Source organism: Natrix helvetica, assembly GCF_964273705.1.
Source record: "Natrix helvetica genome assembly, chromosome: 8".
In the NCBI taxonomy this organism is placed as follows: domain Eukaryota; kingdom Metazoa; phylum Chordata; class Lepidosauria; order Squamata; family Natricidae; genus Natrix; species Natrix helvetica.
In genome coordinates, this window is record NC_138559.1 from 11,422,445 (window position 1) to 11,443,636 (window position 21,192).

Below are 21,192 nucleotides of genomic sequence, written 5' to 3' on the forward strand. Positions count from 1 at the left end.
CTTTTATATACCTTGGTATATGTAGTTTGCTACCTGTAAAGACTAGCTTTTAGTGACTGATCATAGTCCTTGACTTATGATCAGTCACTTAATGACCATTTGAAGTTACAACAGATCTCCCCAGTTATTTACAAGCCATTTTCACAGTTACGATGGCCGTAACCTCTCACAATCACGCAACTTCATTTTGGCCTTGGCAGCTGGCTTTCCTTTACGGCCATTGTCACTACCCTAAAGTCATGATTTGCAATCTTTTTCTGCCAATTTCTGGTATTTACTTCCAGTTTTCAGCAAAAAATGCCCATTGGGGGAAAATGGATTTACTTCACAACCACTGTATTTGCTGCAAAAAAAGTTGTAAAATCAGGTCTGGTCATGTGATGCCTCAATTTACGACTACAGTGGCCTACAATTCTTAATTCCAGGCTCAATTATGCTTGCACATTGAGGACTACCTTCATAACATTGTTGTTTGTTTTTATGATCAAAACCTGAGTTATTTCCAATACTCGGCACTCAGAAACGTTAGAAGCAAAATGTGGTAACCGTATGAAGATGATGATTAGATGCTGACTTTGCGCTGGTGTCCTGTTATCAAATCCTCTCTAACAGTTAGTAGTATAGTCTTTATTGTCATTGTACAAAATAAATACAACGAAATTGGTTAGTTGATTTGCTTTCAATTTTTCCATGAAAGAGTATCTTAAGAGAACATAAAAGGATGGAGCTTCCGAAGTTGGAGGTATAGATTTGAGGCTAGCTTAGCTGCAGATAATTCTTTGCCAATTGTAAAATTGCAAGAAGGAATTAGAAATATTGGGTTTGGTCCCACCAGGGCCGGATTTAGATGAAAAGAGGCCCTAGGCTATTCCACTTATGGGGCCCTTTCACCTCCCGTTTTTAAGTTTGTAAATTACATGAGAGATAATAAAATACATCATTACTGTGATATATATCAATATATTGAATGAAACATGTTGTAATTGGTACTAACCTTTATAAAAAATGTGGCACGGATAATAAATAAAAATAAAAGGCCCCTCTTGATCTTGAGGCCCTAGGCTGAAGTCTAGTTAGCCTATAGGAAAATCTGGCCCTGGGTCCCACTAAGAAATATGCTTTGACCTGAAGGCTTGTACTTTGACTAATTTTATTTCACATCACTTCAGAGGTTCCTCCCGGTGTTTTATTGCTGGACCACTGCAGAATTTTTTTCTTCCTTTGACCTGCCCACTCTTGCTGTTGTTGTTGCAAAGAGAATATGTATAATATTTAAATACAATTTTAAACATTTGCCAGTTAATGGAATTCAGGCTTGCTGAATCTAGGGTGTAATGCACGTTTTGAATCCCTAGCCTTGCCCAAATTAAATATTAAACCAGTTATAATCTAAGGAGAAGTGTAAAATATTTTCAAGTAAAAGCTCAGCAGTTTAGGTATGAACCAGGAAGCTCCTAGGAAAAATTCTCCAAGCTGTCATTCAATGGCCATTGAATTAGGCCAGTTGTTGTCCTCCTAACCTTCCCTTCTAAGCCAGGTCACAGCAGTGAATGGAGTCTGCCAGTTTCACTTTCATGAAGAACTTCATAAATTTGGAAAAGTTTCAGATATAAATGAAAGAAAAGTCTTATCCGTCTGCCAAATTCAGGAGGTATATAAATTCCTTGTGAGGTCAAACACCATATTATATTGTTCAAATCTCTACCCCTAGATGAGGCATCTAACAGTTCAGTTTCGTCCTGTGTTTTTTGGTCAACACTTTTCTATGGCATATCATCTCCAAGATTTCCTAAGAAACCTGGAATCACTGTTATCTTCTTAACAATTCTATAGGTAGGTGGAGGGACGCCGTGGCTAAGATGCTGAGGTTGTCGATCAGAAAGGTCAGCAGTTCGGCGGTTCAAATCCCTAGTGCCGCGTAACGGAGTGAGCTCCCGTTACTTGTTCCAGCTTCTGCCAACCTAGCAGTTCGAAAGCGTGTAAAAATGCAAGTAGAAAAATAGGAACCACCTTTGGTGGGAAGGTAACAGCGTTCCATGCGCCTTCTGCGTTTAGTGATGCTCGTCACATTACCACGGAGACATCATTGGACAGCGCTGGCTCTTCGGCTTTGAAACAGATGAGCACTGCCCCCTAGAGTCAGGAACAACTAGCACTTACGTGTGAGGGGAACCTTTACATTTACCTTTAGGTAGGTGGAGAAAATGAAATGCTTCTGAAGGGGTTCATTCAACGGCATCATAACTGAATGAAGAAAATAGAATAAATACTTGCTTATCTTCTAGTTGAATTTGGCTTGCTATCTAGTGTGTCTCCCTGGATCAAGGGTCCCAAACTCCCGGTCCATGGATCAGCCCTGGAGTATGGCATGCCAGAAACTGGGCCATGCAAACAAGTTAAGCCCCTTCCACAGGGGTGCAGGCAGCATGTGAAACCACGTCCTTTCCACCCACACAGAAAAACCTGTCTCCACAGAACCAGTTCCTGGTGCCCAAAATCTGGATGATAGGTTTTCACTTTGCAAAAGTTAAGCCTCTTTGTAATCAAATTGACTTTCAAATTGACTTTTCTTGTTGGTTTTAGTAGAACAGTACTTTGCTTAAAGCTTTGTGTGTTCCCAGGCAGGTTTTTTTTGTTTTGTTTTGTTTTTGTTTTGCCTGCTTATGCCACAGTAAATGACTACCTCTACCCTTTATGGTACCATCAATAGGATTATTTCAAAGCTGCGACTCGTTAGAAAAAGAAAAGACAGTTTTCATTAACAAGGAGGAAGAAGAATATTCTTGTTACCATGTTGAACAACAAATCGTATGCTTAACTGGTATAAATGCCGGTTGTAGAAATATCAATGAACATCAGTTGGGGATTATTCAGAATTCTGATACAGTAGAATGTACTGCAGTTAGAGTGAAACCCATTGTTATTTATTTATTTATTTATTTATTTATTTATTTGTCAACAAGTACAAGGAAACAATTATGAAAACGCATGAAAAAAATGGCACAAATAAATGGATATAAATAAGCAAAACGCAGCCATAAACGCATAAAAAGAGTACATATAAATGGGACAGTAGGACAGGGACGGTAGGCACACTGCAGGGGTGGGTTCCTGCCAGTTCTAACCTCTTCTATAGAAGAGGTTCCACAAATCTACAGTGCCGTTTAGAACCGGTTCCAGCTCCCTCCCCCCACCCGTCCGCACATCCTCAAGATGAAGAGCGAGAGGAGGAATTCTGGGAGTTGAAGTCCACAAGTCTTAAAGCTGTCAAGTTTGAACACCCCTGGGGTTTTTTTTTCTAAAGAGTTAGGGGTGCGAGGGTCTTGTAACTTGACAGCTTTAAGACTTGCGTGCTCAGAGTTCCTGAGCCAACATTTTGGTTGCTAAGCAAGAGCATTGTTAAGTGAGTTTCACCACATTTTACAAGTTGGCCACGCCCACCCGGTCACATGGCCGGCAAGCCACTCCCACAAAGCGGGCCACACCTACAGAAGAGGTTCTAAAAAAATTTGAAACCCACCACTGGCACACAGGTGCGCTTATGCACGCCCCCTTAGGGACCTCTTAAGGAATGCTTAAGGTCCACAGTAGACAGCTTAAGGTAAAAGGTATGGGGGGGTTTAGAGGAACTAACAACAGGATCAGGTAGAGTGTTCCACACCTTTACTATACTATTGCTGAAATCGTTTTTCCTGCAATCAAGATTAGAACGGATTACATTTAGTTTGTATCTATTGAGTATTATCTTCTGTGAATATGTACATCTTTTGAACTTCATATCATTCGCTTTAAAGACTGACAACCAGATTTCAAGAAAATTGAATGGTACCTGAAGTTAGAATTATGGAGAACCCTGACTCACCAGGGCAGGGCAGCATCAGAATAACAGAGTTGGAAGGGACCTAGGAGGTTGTAGTCCAACCTCCTGCTCAATCAGGAAACCTTATACCAGTGATGGTGAACCTTCAGGCATGCATGCCATAGGTTGGCCATCATGGTCCTATACCATTTCAGACAAACGGTTGTCAAATCTCTTCTTAAAAACCTTCAGTGTTGGGGCAAGTCATTCCACTGATTTTGTTCCACTGATTACTTGTTCTAACTGTCAGGAAATTTCTCCTGTAGTTCTAGGTTGGTTCTTTCTTTGATTAGTTTCCATCCATTGCTTCTTGTTCTGTCTTCGGGGACTTTGGAGAATAGGTTGACCCTCTCTTCTTTGTGGCAGAAGGAGAATGGGTCAACATATTCTCTGTCGTGCAAGTATAAGTTGGCCAAACACTTTTGCTTCCTTGTCCCTACCAGCCAGTGCAAATAAACAATCCAGGAACTGACTGGGAAAAGGAAGTGTAATATAGTGCTGTGTTTAAACTAGTAAGTCTGTATTTGTTGTATTTGGGATAGAAGGTAAGACAGTATAATAGAATTTCACCAAAAACAAATTCTGTTCCCATAATTCCAACTAAAGTGAAAGCAAGCATCAAAATTTTGCTGGCATTCATTTTCCAAAATTAAGAATTGAGAACAGGGGAGAATGTCTAAAACAACAACAACAAAAAACCCCTCTGCTGAAAGTTTCACCAAACAGGGACAGTCATTTTTCAAACAAAACACAACTTACACACGCCTATGAAACATACAAAGCATATTGATTTGCGTTTTTTAAAGAAAATGATTCTTAAGACATTTTATTAACCAGTTATAGGATTAACTTTTTGTACATAAAGGCTTTGATATTCAACATTAGGAATGTAAATAGATTTTTTTAGATGATAAAAAGAAAGACCTAATAGCAAACTACTAACCCTTACAATAAATCAAATGGGATTTGTAGTGATTCTAATCAACCCCTGATCAGAAACAAAGAGTTGTTCTTATTTTACCAGTTCAAGTTTGTCTGGGAAACAATGAAGCAGGGAATCCCATTTCTATTGCAGATTAACAGAGTTGGAAGGGACCTTGTAGGTCATCTAGTCCAAACCCCCATCCAAGCAGGAGACCCTACACCATTTCAGACAAATGGCAGTCCAGTGTCTTCTTGAAAGCCTCCAGTGATGAAGCTCCCACAACTTCTGAATGCAACTTCTGTTCTATGGGTTTATTGTCCTCACTGTCAGAAAATTTCTCCTTATTTCTGGGTTGAATCTCTCCTTCATCAGTTTCCATCCATTATTCCTTGTCTGGCCTTCAGGTGCCTTGGAAAAAAGCTTGACCCCCTCCTCTCTGGGGCAGCCCCTCAAATATTGGAAGACTGCTATCCTGTCTCCCCTGGTCCTTCTCTTCACTATGATCCTAAGCATTTTCTTTCAAACTAATTTAGCCTAGTCTTCCTCAATCTCCATGTCCAGCTGGAGGACAACTGAACAGGCTGTTCATAATCCCCATAGTTAGTTAGATTGAGTGAAACAGAATGCAACTATCGTTTAGAAGTTTTAGAAACTTTTGGGGAGTGATTTCTACAAGGCTGCAGAACAATTAATCAGTGAAATGACTTTTCTCCAACTCTGGAGGTTTTTAAGGAGAGATTGGATAGCTGTTTGTCTGAAATGGTGTAGGGTTTCCAGCCTGAGCAGGAGGTTGGACTAGAAGACTTCCGAGATCCCTTCCAACTCTGTTATTCTGCTGTTCCAAGGGATATAACTTTGTGTCTCTTTGCAATATGCAATTGTTTAATGTTTCAACAGACATTTCCCGTGATAAGGAGTTTCCTTGAAATGTGTGGGGGAGCTATATTTGTTGGCACAGCTGACTTTTAAAACTCTCTCCCCTCCTCATGTGGTGATTATTCACCCCCTGTGTTTGCATTCTCATGTGAATCTGCCCCAAGCATATGCTCGGCTGATGATGGATAAGGAAAATACCACCTGCATGGCTCTTTTCACATTGACAATATTAATCCAAACTGTAAGGAGAGAGCTAGGACATTCTTTGTTTAAAAGCTGGGGTTTCAGGAGCGGCGAAGGAGAAGAAGACTTAAAATAGATGTCTGTTCATCCAGCGGCCAATTCTCAAAATATCCAGTAAACCTTCAAGTTGCCATTTATTGCAGTATTATTTATAGTCGCTAGAGTTGAAAGAGAACATTGCAAGTTTATTATTTCCTGTGTGGTAAACTATGACCACTTTGTTTGCCTTGGCATTAGCCCAGGAAGTAATATACCTAATTATGGATGAATCCAGTGTATTTCCTGGTTAAGTTCTTATAAGATTACGTCTTCAGATGCGCACACAGAAGGAAAAGTATTTCATAGATGTTCTCAAGCTGGATAGCCAGTGTCGTGTTAATATTAACAGAGGATAGAATCAAGATCACGTGAAGTACTAGTACTGCTTTACCAAGTCTTAGTAAGACCTCACCTGGAGTATTGCATCAGTTTTGCTCAGCACCCTATAATAAAGATGTTGATTTAGAAAAGTGCAGAGAAGAGCAACCAAGATGATTAGGAAACTAAGACAGATTGCAGGAATGGTTGCAGGCATTGGATATAGCTGGTCTAGTGAAAAGAAGGACCAGGGGATACATGATAGAAGTGTTCCAATACTTGAAGGGTTGCCACAAAGAAGAAGGGGTCAACCTATTTCCCAAGCACCAAAGGGAAGTCAAGAAACTAATCAAAGAGAGATCCAACATTTCCTGACCTTGAGAACAATCAACAGTGGAACAGTGGAGCTGCTTGTCTTCAGCTCCATCTTTGGAGGCTTTTAGGAAGAGACTAAAAAGCCACCTGTGTGAAATGGTCTCCTGCTTGACTGGACGTTGGACTAGAAGAACTCCAAGGTCCCTTCCAACTCTGATATTCAGTGTCTCAGGTTTAGGCAGACAATCCTCACCAAGTCCGGTTATTGAGCAGGCTAATAAGAATTGTAGTTCAGAAGATTGGCACAGCACTAGGCTCTTTGGCCCTTGATCTACAGTACAAATGAGTTGATTTAAATGTCTCTCCTGGGGTTGGTTAGGTATTATTTTTAACAAGAGTGTCTTTGACCATATTCATCATGTGAGTTCAGTTAGCACTAATGTTTCTTGATTCGTATGGAATTGAGAAGCTGAGAAATGGGATGGAGCAACTTCGCAGACAGAAGAGTTGGTGCGAGGAGAGGAATTGCGGGCTCTTTTGTCTTCCAAGAGATCCACTGAATGCCAGTTTCTTATTTCTCTTTTCCCCAAGAGTTCTTAACTGCTCACTCACCTTGATTCTCCCATATTGAGGTAGCTCAATATCTCCCGTATTTAGTTTAGCCATTTAGCTGATGTACATCATAGGTCCTTTGGTGACTATCTGCAATCCTGCAAAGTGTCTACACCAGGGGTGTCCAACCTTGGCAACTTTAAAACTTGTGGATTTCATGCTGGCTGGAGCTTTCTGGGAAATAAAGTTCATAAGTCTTAAAGTTGCCAAGATTGGACACCCCCTGATCTACACCGAGAGATGATTACAAGCCCTGTACATAGACCTTCAACCATTGTTAACTGGTTTTAGTGTGATTTAATCCACTAGTGTGAATTAATGCCTAGGATAGAATCACCCGATTTTCTTTTTTTAATGGGAGGAGAGGCGGCTGTTATAAATATGCCTTTTTGAAATTGCATCTGCTCGGGACTCATAATTCTGCTTTGCAAAATAAACTATATTAGGTCTAGCAAGATGTCCCAACACAGACCTTGTGTTAAACTTTGATGAAAATGGAGCACTTTGGACACCATCTACATAACCAAGACTTGTTCTTGACTTACCTGTTCTGCCTAAAATTTGCCTTTAATTATTTACTTGTTCATTTATAATGTTGTGTCATGACAACTCAGATTAGCAATAGCAATAACACTTAGACTTATATACCTCCCCATAGAGCTTTACAGTATGCTCTGGGCAGTTTACAATGTTAGCATATTGCCCCCAACACTCTGGGTCCTCATTTTACTGACCTTAGAAGGATGGAAGGCTGAGTGTTAGGGTTCTAAATACCATGCAGAAATAAATCATTGTCCAAGGCAAAACATCCTTAAAAGTCCAATTTATTCTACAGGCAAGTTAGCACCTCTATGGAAAAATTCCAACTCTGATGTACATCCTGTGGGTTCACCCAGTTAAAAGTTCATCATCTATCCCCACAACCCATAATTCATCACATGGTCCAATCTTCATCTTCCACGCTGGCATGTACACCCCTCTTCTTCCGGCCAGGTGTCGAGGTGCGGAGACAAAAGACGACCTTGAGCTTCTAAGAAATCCATAACAATACATTCCACAATCCTACTCCTTTCTATTCCCCCCTCCCAACTACTATACCAATGAAACAGCATAGAAAATTATTAGAAAGTGTGGCAGGCCAAAGATCCTAAAAAGAACATAACTACAGGCCTGACACTGAGTTAACCTTGAGACCCATTAGGCTCAAACTCCAGGGATGTGGGCAGAGTTTGCCTGCAAAGCTACATTCGAACCACTGTGCCACTAGATAAACAGGTAGTCTCTGACTAGGCAACTATTAGCCCAATAAGAACATGAGATGGGTGGTAAGACCAATGGGAAGCACGTCCATTCCATTTTTATGCTCTTTCATTCATTATGAAGAGGAATGCAAAAAATGACTACTAAATACCTAGGAAGTTGAAGGGAAGGTTTATCTTGCCCACCTTGCTGATGGCAGACCTGGGTGAATCGCCCAGCAGGATCCTATGTCCTGGGAGTTACTTAAGGGTGGGAGTTGAAGATGCTAGCTTTAATCGCAATTAGCCACCTTTAGTTTATGCCTTTCCTTCTCCATCTGTCGCTTTTGTTTTTCAGCCATCTACAATTACAAAGCAGTCCAGGATGTCGAGCTCTCTTTACAGGTTGGAGATACTGTTCACATCCTGGAGATGTATGAAGGTAAGCAGGCTCTGGATGGCCAAGAGAGAATGGGAAAGGCTCCTAGGTCCAGTGGGAGACACTGGGTTTTGTATTTGAAAGTATGGATCAACAAAGTGGAAAGAGGCAAAGCAAATAAATCTCAGGTGATGAAACCCAGTTGCACAGATTATTGTTGTTATCAGTTCCAGAGAGAGCACTCTTTAAGATCTGAAGCAGGAATTCCAAATATAAGAAGCTGTGAAGATCGATATTATTTTCCACCGATGGCCACGGCTATATGATCCAGCCCGGTCCTTTCTGCATCTTCTCTAGCTTGACTGTTGTTTTAAAGTTTCGCTGATTAGAAGTGTACAGGTGCTCCAGTATAATTGGGTTGTTTTGGCATGAGTAAAAGATGCACGTGAGAACAACGGCATCAAGGAGCAGTTCTGAATGACTCCCAAGTTCTCTGACTACACAAAGGTAACTTTGAGAAGCCCACAAGCCCACTGGCTACAGATGTACAGTAGGTCTAATTGCATCCTAACATAAAGACTCTGTTTTGCTTTTGTAATTAAATGTAATCTTGAGTCTGAGTTCAGTTCTGGCATTTTAATGACTGTGATAATCTAGTTTAACCTGAGGCTTTCTCAGCCCGGGATTGTTGGGGAATGATAAGATTATAATCCAGCATACCTGGAAGATGATGCATTGGGTCAATAGGGAAGGCTAAATTGGATCCCCTTAGTGGAATTTTTATTGACTTGCCTGAATTTTTATGGCATAGTGTGGCTTTTGATTGATCAGTAAAGGATCCCCTTGCTGTACAGCTAACTTTCCCTGCTGGAATGGATGAGCGGCTTCATGTGTGATTCATCGCATGCTTAACATCCAGTGCATTTCATATACTTCTTGAAAGTTGCTATTTCATTGTTATGCTCCAACAGACCAGAGAATACAATTTGAGCTAATCCACCTTGGCTGGAAAGAGAATTGAGTCGCGTGAGGATTGCAAAGGGTTGCTGAGTCTCCATTTTTATGATGCCCTCCATCCTGTCAGTATTAAGTTAGGAGCTGAAACCCTGGGACTCACCAGCAAGTCAAACCAGCTGCTTAATTAACCCCCTGGTCTAGGCCTTTATTTTATTTTCAGGCTGGCTTGTCCTTGACATCAGAGAGTAGCCAGTTAGAGCTCAGGTGCCAAAAAAGATTTTTGTTGCTGATGCTGTATTGGCGGATGCATTTGAGGGGAGTGGATTCCTTTCTAGTGGTGGATTTAATGCAGCAGAGAACCAGGGCATTGGCTGACCTTGCATATGGGAAAGAGGGACAGACAAATGAAGGGAACTATTGGTCCCATTCCAGAGGAGCCATTTAAACCAGATGGTTAAATCAGAATCAGCATTTCCTATCGGGAAGAACAGTGACAATATTTTCTCCTATCCACAAAGCAAAGCAAGGTGTTTTTGAGAACCAGTTTGTCTTCCGGAGGAATTTTGCAGGATTAGCCAGGATTGGGTATTGGGATGTCCAATTGGCCTCGAGAAAGAGTTAATTTGAAGCCACGCCTCTGTGCTCCTTGCTTCTGGTCCCCAGTTTCAACCTTGTCTGGCCGAAGAAAGATAAGTTGCTTTTGATTCCTGGTTCTTCCAAAAACAATCCAGTGCCATCCTGCAAATTCCTTCTCCCTGCCTTCTTCCCCTTGCCTCCATCTGATACCTGGAAGCCTTCCCTTGGTGTGGCTCGCTCCCGGCCCTCAGTAAGGGATTTAAAAGTTGCTTCTTGGGGCTTTAGAGGCAGGACGCCATTACGACGGCCATTTTGGCACCTCAATTCCTGCGGGCCGCATGGGCTGGGGCAGAGGCTACTACGAAGCCTTGTTTTCATCCCTGCCTTCCTGGGTGGCCATCTTTTCTGCAGCGGCAGCAGCGGCAAGGCCCTGCAGGTCCAGATCGACGCCAGGAGGCCCGGAGCAGCGCGGGACAGTGAGGACCATGTGGAAGTCCAACTTCAGGGTGGCGCCATACCCTAGACGCCCCAACTCCCGGGGGCAGGATTTCGGGTCCTCCTTCCGGGGTCAGGATTCCTTCCGGGTGTCGGAGTTTGGGTACTCGGGCCCCAGGCAGTACCAGGGAGGTTTTTCATCCAGGCAGAGATACCCAGATAGACAGCAGAGGGGCAGGCAGTAGAAGAGGCCCTTTCGAGGGGGCGGAGGAGGTGGCGGCAGGCGCTCCTTCCGCAAGAACTAGACCTAGACCTAGCTCACCTCCCATTGGGGGGCGCTTGGCGTACTTCACCAACCGCTGGGACTTAATCTCCTCCGACAAGTGGGTCCAGAACGCCATTCAGTATGGTCTCTCACTCGAGTTCCTCTCCAACCCCCCGAGTTCCTTTCGGAGCTGCCCTGTCTCAAGCAACCCAACCCGGATGTTGCTGGTGCAGGAGGCCATCCAACACCTGTTGGCCATCAGGGCCATCCAGCCAGTGCCTCTAGAGCAGCAAGGCCAGGGGTATTCCTCCATTCTCTTTGTAATTCCTAAGGCCTCGGGCGGCTGGAGAGCGATTCTTGACTTGAAACGCCTGAACCGTTTCATCCGCTATCGGAGGATTAAGATGCATTCACTGCATTCCATCCTGGAAGGGATTAGGCAGGGAGATTTTCTCACCTCCATAGACCTCACAGAGGCCTACCTGCATATACCCATAGCCCCGGAACACCGTAAACATCTCAGGTTCTGCTACCTAGGGCACCACTTCCAGTATCGAGCTGTCTCATCGGTACTTCTGTGCGGTAGGTCTCAGACCTTGACTCACCACCCTATGGTCAGGCGATTCCTCAAGGGGGCATCCAATCTTAAGCCACCTACGGTGCACAGGTACCAACGCCCTTTTTGTTGAAAAAAATGGAGAGGGTCATTCTTTTAAGGAAAGGAGAAAAGCAACAACATTTCTTTTTCTTTTTTACTTTATCTCTCTTTTTCATATGCAAGATCAGTTCGTCCTCTAGTTCTTCGGCATGTGAAATCTATTTGTTAGGAAGTCATTCCTTCCCCTCAACTCAAAGTCTTCAAATGGAACAGCAGTTGCCCGAGACCTCTCCTTGTTTCTCTTTCCTGCAAAGAAAACTGAACTTCGACTGCAGCTAGTATCGGGATTATATACATCTACCTATAGCTTTCACCGTATGGGATTCCACTCGTTTGAGTAAAGAAATATACTCACATATAAGCCTGAATTTTTGATGGGCGTGTTAGAGAAGCAGAGCTGGAAGACCTTTCTCTAAAGCAGGGGTGTCAAACTCAAAACCCGGGGGCTCAATCCGGCTCACAGGGTACCTAAATTTGGCTTGTGGGGCCATCCTGGAAAAAGCAAAGGACTGACCAGTGGTGCTTCTACCAGTGAAAACAGGCTCCTGAGCTCTGTTTTCGGCTACCATGGGCTCCTGCAACCCTCTGCCAGCCCTCCCGAGCTCTATTTTCACTGGCAGAGGGTTGCAGGAGGCCATGGCAGCCGAAAACGGAGCTCAGGAGCCTGTTTTCACTGGCAGATCGCTCCGGCCACTACAGGCGCCCCCAACATGAGTGATGTTGAGATGGTCACACCCATCCCAGTCCCCCAAGATCAAACACAACCCTGATGCAGCCTTCAATGAAATCGAGTTTGATACTCCTGCTCTAAAGCCTGTCCAGTAGACGGGTAGAAAATCAGTGCATCGAGCTAGGTGTGCTAAGTTCAAAATTGAGAATTCATGGGATACGGAACAATCTGAGGAGTTATCTTTAAAGTTTCCGCTTTCTTCATCTACTTTTATCCAACTTTTATCCAAATCTCAGTGGCTGGACTGAGTCATTCATTCGAATGAATAAGGCCAAAGTTCAGAGGCAGATTCAAGAATTTGTTTCCTTATTTAGCTGATTGTTGTTGCTGTGCAAAGTGTGAAGACCGAGCAGTTAATGGCTGACTTCTGCTTTAATGCAGGAAAACCGGTCTCCGCTGATTATTTATTATGTTTGAACATTCCCAGATTTCATAGATCCTTATGTCATTGATACAACTTTGGAAGCCCTGTTGTGCAGTTATCATTTATATCTGCCTATCTGCAATTGCTTTTTTTGGCAAATGTATATATTAATAGGCCACACTTTTTTCTAAGAATCCTGATGCAGCCAGATATATAATATTCACAACTCAGTGGAAGTTTTGGAGATAAGAAGGGAGGGGGAAAGGAAAGGAAAGGGAAGGGAGAGGGAACGGAAGAAACAGAAGAGGTAGGAAAGGAAAGCAAGAGGGAAGAGAATGAATGGAAGAGGGAAGGGAAGGGAAGGGGAAGGAATGAAAGAGGGAAGAAAAGGGAAGGAACAGAAGAGGGAAGGGAAGGAAGAGGAAAGGGAAGGAACAGAAGAGGGGAGAGGAGGGAAGGAAAGGCAAAGGGAAGGGAAGGAATGGAAGAGGGAAGGGAAGGGGAAGGAATGGAAAAGGGGAAAGGGGAAGGAATGGAAAAGGGAAGGAAAGAAAAAGAAGAGGGAAGGGAAGGGGGAAGGGGAAGGAATGGAAGAGAGAAGAAAAGGGAAGGAACAGAAGAAGGAAGGGAAGGAAGAGGGAAGGGAAAGGAAGGAAGAGGGAAGGGAAGGGGAAGGAATGGAAGAGGGAAGGAAAGGGAAGGAAGAGGGAAGGGAAGGGAAGGAAGAGGAAAGGGAAGGAACAGAAGAGGGGAGAGGAGGGAAGGAAATTTCAAAGTGAAGGAATGGAAAAGGGGAAAAGGGAAGGAATGGAAAAGGGAAGGAATGGAAAAGAAGAGGGAAGGGAAGGGGAAGGAATGGAAGAGAGAAGAAAAGGGAAGGAACAGAAGAAGGAAGGGAAGGAAGAGGGAAGGGAAGGAACAGAAGAGGGGAGAGGAGGGAAAGAAAGTAAAAGGGAAGGGAAGGAATGGAAGAGGGAAGAGGAGGGGAAGGAATGGAAAAGGGGAAAAAGGGAAGGAATGGAAAAGGGAAGGGAAGGAAAAGAAGAGGGAAGGGAAGGAAGAGGGAAGGAACAGAATTGGGAAGGGAAGAGAAGGAAGAGGGAAGGGAAGGGAAGGGAAGAAAAGACTTAAGAGAGAAGCTAATAGCTCCAACAAAGAGGCAACTAAACAAAACATTGAATGCTAAATATCTGAGACCAGATGAGAATCATACCAGAGGAATGTAATGGAGTCTTTGGAATACACATGGAACAGGCACATCTGGCCAGCTAGAGACCTAAATAAGAACTCCTGATAGCATCTCTAGTTATCACATCTGTTTTATGTCTAACTTGCTTGGTTGAATTCCTGGCCTTTCTAATTTGGAGGGTTTTCTATATCTGGCCATGAGATGCTTGGAGCCTGTGTGTGTGTGTGTGTGTGTGTGTGTGTGTGTGTGTGTATCACAATGGCTATTGTGGTCCATGGCAGAATTTATCAAATGAGCTGAAACTGGTACAGTTTGTTCCAGGCTGAAAAGGGCCGGAGCTGGCATCTGGCTTGTTTATTTCTTAATGACGACTGTTCACAGCAATGACAGCATCCATCTGGGAGACACCACTTGCCTTGTTTAAAGCTTTGCATGACTTCTTGAATTAAGTTGGATATTCCATGTTGAGATCACCCCCCTCCCCCCTTCCTTCCAGTCCCAGAAACAGCAGTGTAGTAGAGGACCATTTCATACTCTGATTTCATTTTTCTTTTTTAAAAAAAGTATAAATAAAAGCACACTCAGGACACCAGCAGATTATACTAGGAAGTGTAGCACAAATTGTTTAAGGGATGCGGTTGCTCAGTGGCTAAGATGCTGAGCCTGTCGATCAGAAAGGTCAGCAGTTTGGTAATTCGAATCCCTAGCACTGTGTGACAGAGTGAGCTCCCGTTACTTGTCCCATATTCTGCCAACCTAGCTGTTCAAAAGCATGTAAAAATGTAAGTAGAAAAAAATAGGAACCACCTATCAGCGTTCCAAATATCCTGCAGAATTAAATCAGAGTCCAAGGCAGAGCTATCCTTAAAGTCCCAATTTAATAAGACAGACATGTTGGCAACAAACTGTGGAAATCCCAAATCTAAAAGCTTCCTTGGATTCCACCCAGCTGAAAGTTCATGATCTTATCCCCACGCCCATAAATCCATCGCATGGTCCAATCTTCTTCTTCCACGCTGGCATCTCCACCCAGCTGGTTCCGGTCAGGTGCAGAGGTGCGGAGACAAAAGATGACCTTGGGCTTCTAGAAAAGAATGACAACAACACATTCCACAATTCTACTCCTTTCTATTCCCCCTCCCAATTACTACACTAATGAAACAGCATCATGAAATAATAGAGTGTGTGGCAGGCCAAAGATCCTAAAAAGGAATATGACTGCAGGCCCTGACACCACCTTTGGTGGGAAGGTAACAGCGTTCCGTGCACCTTTGGCATTTAGTCATGCTGGCCAGAGGATCACGGAAACGTCTTCAGACAACGTTGGCTTTTCGGCTTTGAAACAGAGATGAGCATCGTCCCCTAGAGTCGGGAACGACTAGCACATATGTGCGAGGGAAACCCTTACCTTTAGCACGAATTTATATATAGTGTGCCTTCCTCCAAAAAATTTGCTTCTCTCTGGCACATGGGAATAGCTTTATTGTATCTCAAAGGCTCCTTTATTATATTAATTTTCCTCCCCTTCCAACTTTGGATGCTCCTAGTGTACAGTATTGATTGTTCCCATAATGCTTGACTCCCCACAGTTCTTTAGTGACCATTCAAAGTTACAACAGCACTGAAAAAAGAGATTTATTATCGTTTTTCACACTTACAACCGTTGCAGCATCCCCAGGGCTACGGGATTTACATTCAGATGCTTGGTAGCTGGTTCATATATATGTCGGCTTGCAGTTTCTCAAGGTCATGCAATCCCCTTTTACAAGCAAAGTCAATAGGGAAGCCAGATTCCCTGAACAACAAATAAAACATTTGACAACCGTGGCAAGAAAGGTGGTAAAACGGGGCAAAACTCACTTAACAATATTCTCACTTAACCACACAAATTTTGGGCTCAATTGTGGTTGCAAACTGAGGACTACCTGTATTGCATTTTTTTCTATTTTAAGAAATGTTCACAATTGCTGAAGAATTCTTTCTGTGTTTTATCTTTAAACATCGTTTAAACTGCTTTGAATGTGGTTAAAAACAGCCCATATGCTATTTTATCACAAATTGTTTGGGTTTGTTCTAATTTCGGTAATCTCGGGAGATTAGTGATCAACAAGGTGTTCTGTTTCAGTGGACTCCTAATTAAGAGGTTCTCATTTCAGGTATTTTTGTCGTCTTGGCTAGTGAATTGGATCTTTGAGACTGCAAACATATGATTAGCGTTCTCCAAACTGGGATCCTCTGGAATAGATTGAATGACTGCCACCATAATCCCCAGCCAACATCTGAATCATTAGGGAGGTAGCCCAAAGTTTATAAACAGTCAAGAAAGAGAAAAGATCTGTATACGACCTTTTCAGTAGTCGAATTCAAACGTGTGAAAATTGCAGCTTAAATTGCAGTGCAAATTGAATTTTGACTGTAATTTAAATCGCTTGCCTGCAAGAAATTTTAACTGAGTGCTGTGGAAATTAGTTCCAGGCTTAAAAAGTGCATCTTTGTAGAATCATTCTACTAAATTCTGAAAATAATTGATGATTGTGAAATCATTTTTGTGTATGTTTTCTTCTTCCTTGACAGACTGGTACAGAGGCTACAGTCTTCGAAATAAATCCAAAAAGGTACAACGGCTCAAAATATTTTCCCCCTTGTGTCTATTAATTCCTCTGAATCTTTGCTCTTAAATTTTATTTGGCATTCCTGACGCAACTTCATCTTCCATCAGTCTTCTGTCACATCTCCTTTCTCTCAAGCTTTTTCCTAAATTGTGGTAGTGTTTTAAAAATAATATTTTGGGGCTTTATGCATTCTACATTTCTGTGATCTTGCTGCCTATCTAACAGCTTTTCAATCAGCATCAAAAACCTCTCAGCACTTAGCCATGCAATAATTCAATATTATGAGGGGGAGAGTTCATTCTCCAAGCTTGGGGATTGGTTTCTGAACGTTTTGTTGCCAGGCTAGGTTACATCTTCAGTGGAGTTTAGGGGATGGCAGTGTTGGTGTTCCTCTGTTTATAAGGACTTCAGGTGTGGGTGGGTCAAGTGGGGAGGTCTTGTGATGGGTCAGCCGTGAGTTAGTGTGTCTTGTGATGGAACGAAATGTTCAGAAACCAACCCACAAGCGCTAAGAACAAAACCTCACCCTGTACCCGAGCTACAGATATTCGCCACAATTGCAATTCAGTATTAATTAAGCAGAAGGGAAATAAAATAGATCATTGTGTTTCTGGCCTTTATGTTTTAAAAAGCTGGCTCGCTGAGGCCCTGAGGACACTATTTGGTAAAAGAAGCAAGAAAAGGACCAAGAAGGCATACCAATAGTTAATACATGAGACGGGAACATGTCTGGTTTATCAAATGCCTTGAAGAGTGCTAGGAGTCAACAGATTATGAAAAAATGAGGATACAATGAAATTATCCTACAAGATAGAGTAGAGTGGAGTGGAGTGGAGTGGAGTGGAGTGGAGTGGAGTGGAGTGGAGTGGAGTGGAGTGGAATAGAATAGAATAGAATAGAATAGAATAGAATAGAATAGAATAGAACAGAACAGAACAGAACAGAACAGTATTCTTTATTGGCCAAGTGTGATTGGACACACAAGGAATTTGTCTTTGGTGCATATGATATCAGTGTACATAAACAAAAATAAAATAGAATACATTCATCAAGAATCCTAAGATACAACACTTAGTGATAGTCATAGATTACTAATAATACTAGGAAACAAAACAATATAAATTGTAAAGATACAAGTAACATAGTTATAGTCACAAATAGGAAGAGATACTGTAGGTCCTAGGAAAGATGAGAATAGTAATAGTAATACAGTCTTAGTAAATAATTTGACAGTGTTGTGGGAATTAGTTGTTAAGCAGAGTGATGGCATTCGGGGAAAAACTGTGCTTGTGTCTATTTGTTCTGGTGTGCAGTGCCCTATAGCATCGTTTTGAGGGTAGAAGTTGAAACAAATTAAGAGTTAAATCTTGTTAACAGTGTGACGATCCAACAGCAAGCTCTTTTACCAGGAGCAGACTTCATAACAGGTGTGCAAACAGCAAAAGCCTGGATTAGAAATAGAACCAGTTTATGGATAATTGGATTATGAGGAAGGTTTGCAGCATTCAATCTTTGGGTCACATGCAGCCAGATTTTTGAGGTCACAGTTCAGTTAATTAACTACTTTGGTGGTTAAGGACTATGGAGGATGTGGGTGTGTTTAAGTGAGTCATTGTAACCGTTTTTTAAAAATTATGACGCAAAGTAAGCAAATTTGTGTCGCCTCGATTATGAAAAATTCGATTTTTCATGATGCAAAATTTATTTTGATTTATTTCACCTTCTTAAGGCAAAGAGTGAAAAGTTCTACCAGTGAGGTATTCTATAAAGAATGCAGAAAGGGAATAAGACTTAATCCAACAAAATAATTCAAGGCATGACGTGAGGAAAAAAAATGTCGCTAAAACTAGTTTTTGTCAAAACTGTTTGTTAAACTTCTCTATATCTTACACTCTTTGCACAGTGTCTGTGCTTCTTCCGTAACTCTTGCCATTTCCACCTTTAAATTTCTCACTTAGAAGAGCTCATCGGCTTCAGCCAGCCTGAACTTTTTCAATGTTCTTGAGCAGGGGTCTCCAACCTTGGCAACTTTAAGCCTGGAGGACTTTAACTTCTGGAAGTTGAAGTCCTCCAGGCTTAAAGTTGCCAAGGTTGGAGACCCCTGTTCTTGAGCCATACTCCTCTCACTTTGGTAGGGTGCATTATGTGCCGGATGTTGTCACAATCCCAATAATGCCCCCTGCCCCCAAAGACTGCCTGCTGTTTTAATGCCGATGCAACAATTTTCAGCACTGATCCTACTAAATTATGGGGTGGCCTCAGTGGTGGGTTTCAAAAAATTTTAGAAGCTCTTCTGTAGGTGTGCCCTGCTTTTTGGGAGTGGCTTGCCGGCCATGTGACCGTGGGAGCAGCTTGCTGGCCATGTGACTGGATGGGAGTGGCTTGTCAGTCGTGTGACTGGGTGGGCGTGGCCAACTTGTAAAATGTGGTGAAACTCACTTAAGAACGCTCTTGCTTAGCAACCAAAATGTTGGCTCAGAAACTCTGGCATTTGAAGCACGCAAGTCTTAAAGCTGTCAAGTTACAAGACCTTTGCACCCCTAACCCTTTAGAAAAAAAAACCCAGGGGTGTTCAAACTCGACAGCTTTAAGACTTGTGGACTTCAACTCCCAGAATTCCTCCTCCAGTCATGTTGGCTCAGAAACTCTGGCATTTGAAGCACGCAAGTCTTAAAGCTGTCAAGTTACAAGACCCTTGCACCCCTAACCCTTTAGGAAAAAAAACCCAGGGGTGTTCAAACTTGACAGCTTTAAGACTTGTGGACTTCAACTCCCAGAATTCCTCCTCTTGCTCTCCATCTTGATAATGTGTGGACGGGCAGGGGGGAGGGAGCTGGAACCGGTTCTAAACGGCACTGTAGATTTGTGGAACCTCTTCTATAGAAGAGGTTAGAACCGGCAGGAACCCACCCTGGGTGGTCTACAAGGATATGGAAAAAGGGGAAGTTCTGAGCCACAGATTGCCAACTGTATTCTAGGAGTTTTGTTCAGTTAATAGGAGTTCTGGAATCAATGATCATTTCACTCATATTTTGAAAAGTTTATTTCTGACAAATCCATAGGGTTTTCCTTCCCCTCCTTTCCCTTCTCATCCCATCCCATCCCATCCATAATTACTTGAATTGTGATTTTTTTTCCTGGATTCAGTACAACATTTAGGACACCATTCTAATTTCCCATGGAATACAATTTACTTTGGGAGATGTGATAGAACTGGTTTTCTGTTTTCCAAATTCCTTTTCTTTGAACTATATCCAGATCCTGTCCAGACTGGAAAGATGCCTTTAGATTTCCCTGGCAAGCAAGCAAGCCAGAATCTAACTACAGTAGCTACTTTGCATTCTTGGATATTCTCCATTCTATCACAGTGGGATAATCAAAGCTTTAAATTGTCTTGGAGACATTTCCATATCGATGCTCTGTGTGAAATGCATTAGTGTCACTGAGTCTGCCTTGATCCATGGAAATTATTCACCACAGCAAAGTAAGCTTTGCAAGAGGTTGGGGATCTCATTCGCAATGTTTTCCTCAGGTCTTTAATCCACATCTTATTTATCTTCCTGGAAAGACTTTCTTTTTGAGGGAGGAATGGGTCTTCCCCATTCCATCTTTGAGCTGTTGATATGCATAAACAGTTCTTCCACTCACAGAAATGATACTTAGCTGGGATACCAGAATGAAGGATCACTGGAGCCTTTTAGAAAACATGGCAGCCAATCTTTTTCTTAAGATTAAGAAGCATTATGGAGAGGTGGATCTGAAACGTTCAATTTTGGGGAAGGAGCAGGGGTGAAATCCAGAAGGTTCTGACAGGTTCTGGAGAACTGGTAGCAGAAATTTTGAGTAGTTGGGAGGCAAATGCCACCTCTGGCTGGTCCCAGAGTGTGGTGGGAATGGAGATTTTGCAGTATCCTTCTCCTGCCATGCCCACCAAGCCATGCCCACCAAGCGACACCATGCTCATCGAGCCATACCATGCCCACCAAGCCATGCCCACAGAACCAGAAGTAAAAACATTTTCGTTTCACCATTGAGAAGGAGGTAGATTTTCCAAAACTGACATTATTAAAAGAAACATGCTCAGTTATGTAAGGACACATTGATCAACTTTGTGTGTTATTTATGCCCCTAAACATTAAAAGTTGTCCTGTTTGGCTTCTAGCATGCTTTTGGGAAGGATTATAACTTTAATTTGTATCTCTTGATTTATCTGGAACAAAGCATATACCAATGGGAGTCACTGAGAGTGATTTGGATGGCCATATAATTTTTCTTAAATAAATGCTGTATATTAATACAAAGGAACAGTTGTTTGCCTACTGTTGGCATTGGCTTTAGAGCTAAAAAATATAATAAATTTAAATCTATATTTGGACATCAAATTGAAGCATAAAGATTGATCTTTTAAAAAGTTGAAGTTGGACTATTTGAATAATTGATGCAATCTACAAGGAAGGGACTTTCTCTCTGATTAGACTCTGTAGAAAACTAATGAAAAATTGGAGGCAGAGTTAATTAAAGGAAGGGATGGAGAGCTGCATGTTTTGTGTTTATTAGAGTTTTGCTGCTCATGAATATAACTACTTCCTCTAGAACTGACCA

At 42.3% G+C, this 21,192-nt stretch overlaps 1 protein-coding gene across 2 annotated transcripts in view; it reads left to right on the forward strand.

The window, feature by feature from the left end:
* Positions 1-21,192, forward strand: part of DOCK5 (dedicator of cytokinesis 5) — a 154,931-nt gene that overhangs the window by 30,112 nt on the left and 103,627 nt on the right. For both annotated transcript variants that reach the window (XM_081960726.1, XM_081960725.1), the window contains exons 2-3: positions 8,784-8,867; positions 16,553-16,593. In XM_081960726.1, coding sequence (XP_081816852.1) covers positions 8,858-8,867; positions 16,553-16,593 — 51 coding nt within the window. In that variant the 5' untranslated portion in view covers positions 8,784-8,857. The remainder of the gene's footprint in view (positions 1-8,783; positions 8,868-16,552; positions 16,594-21,192) is intronic.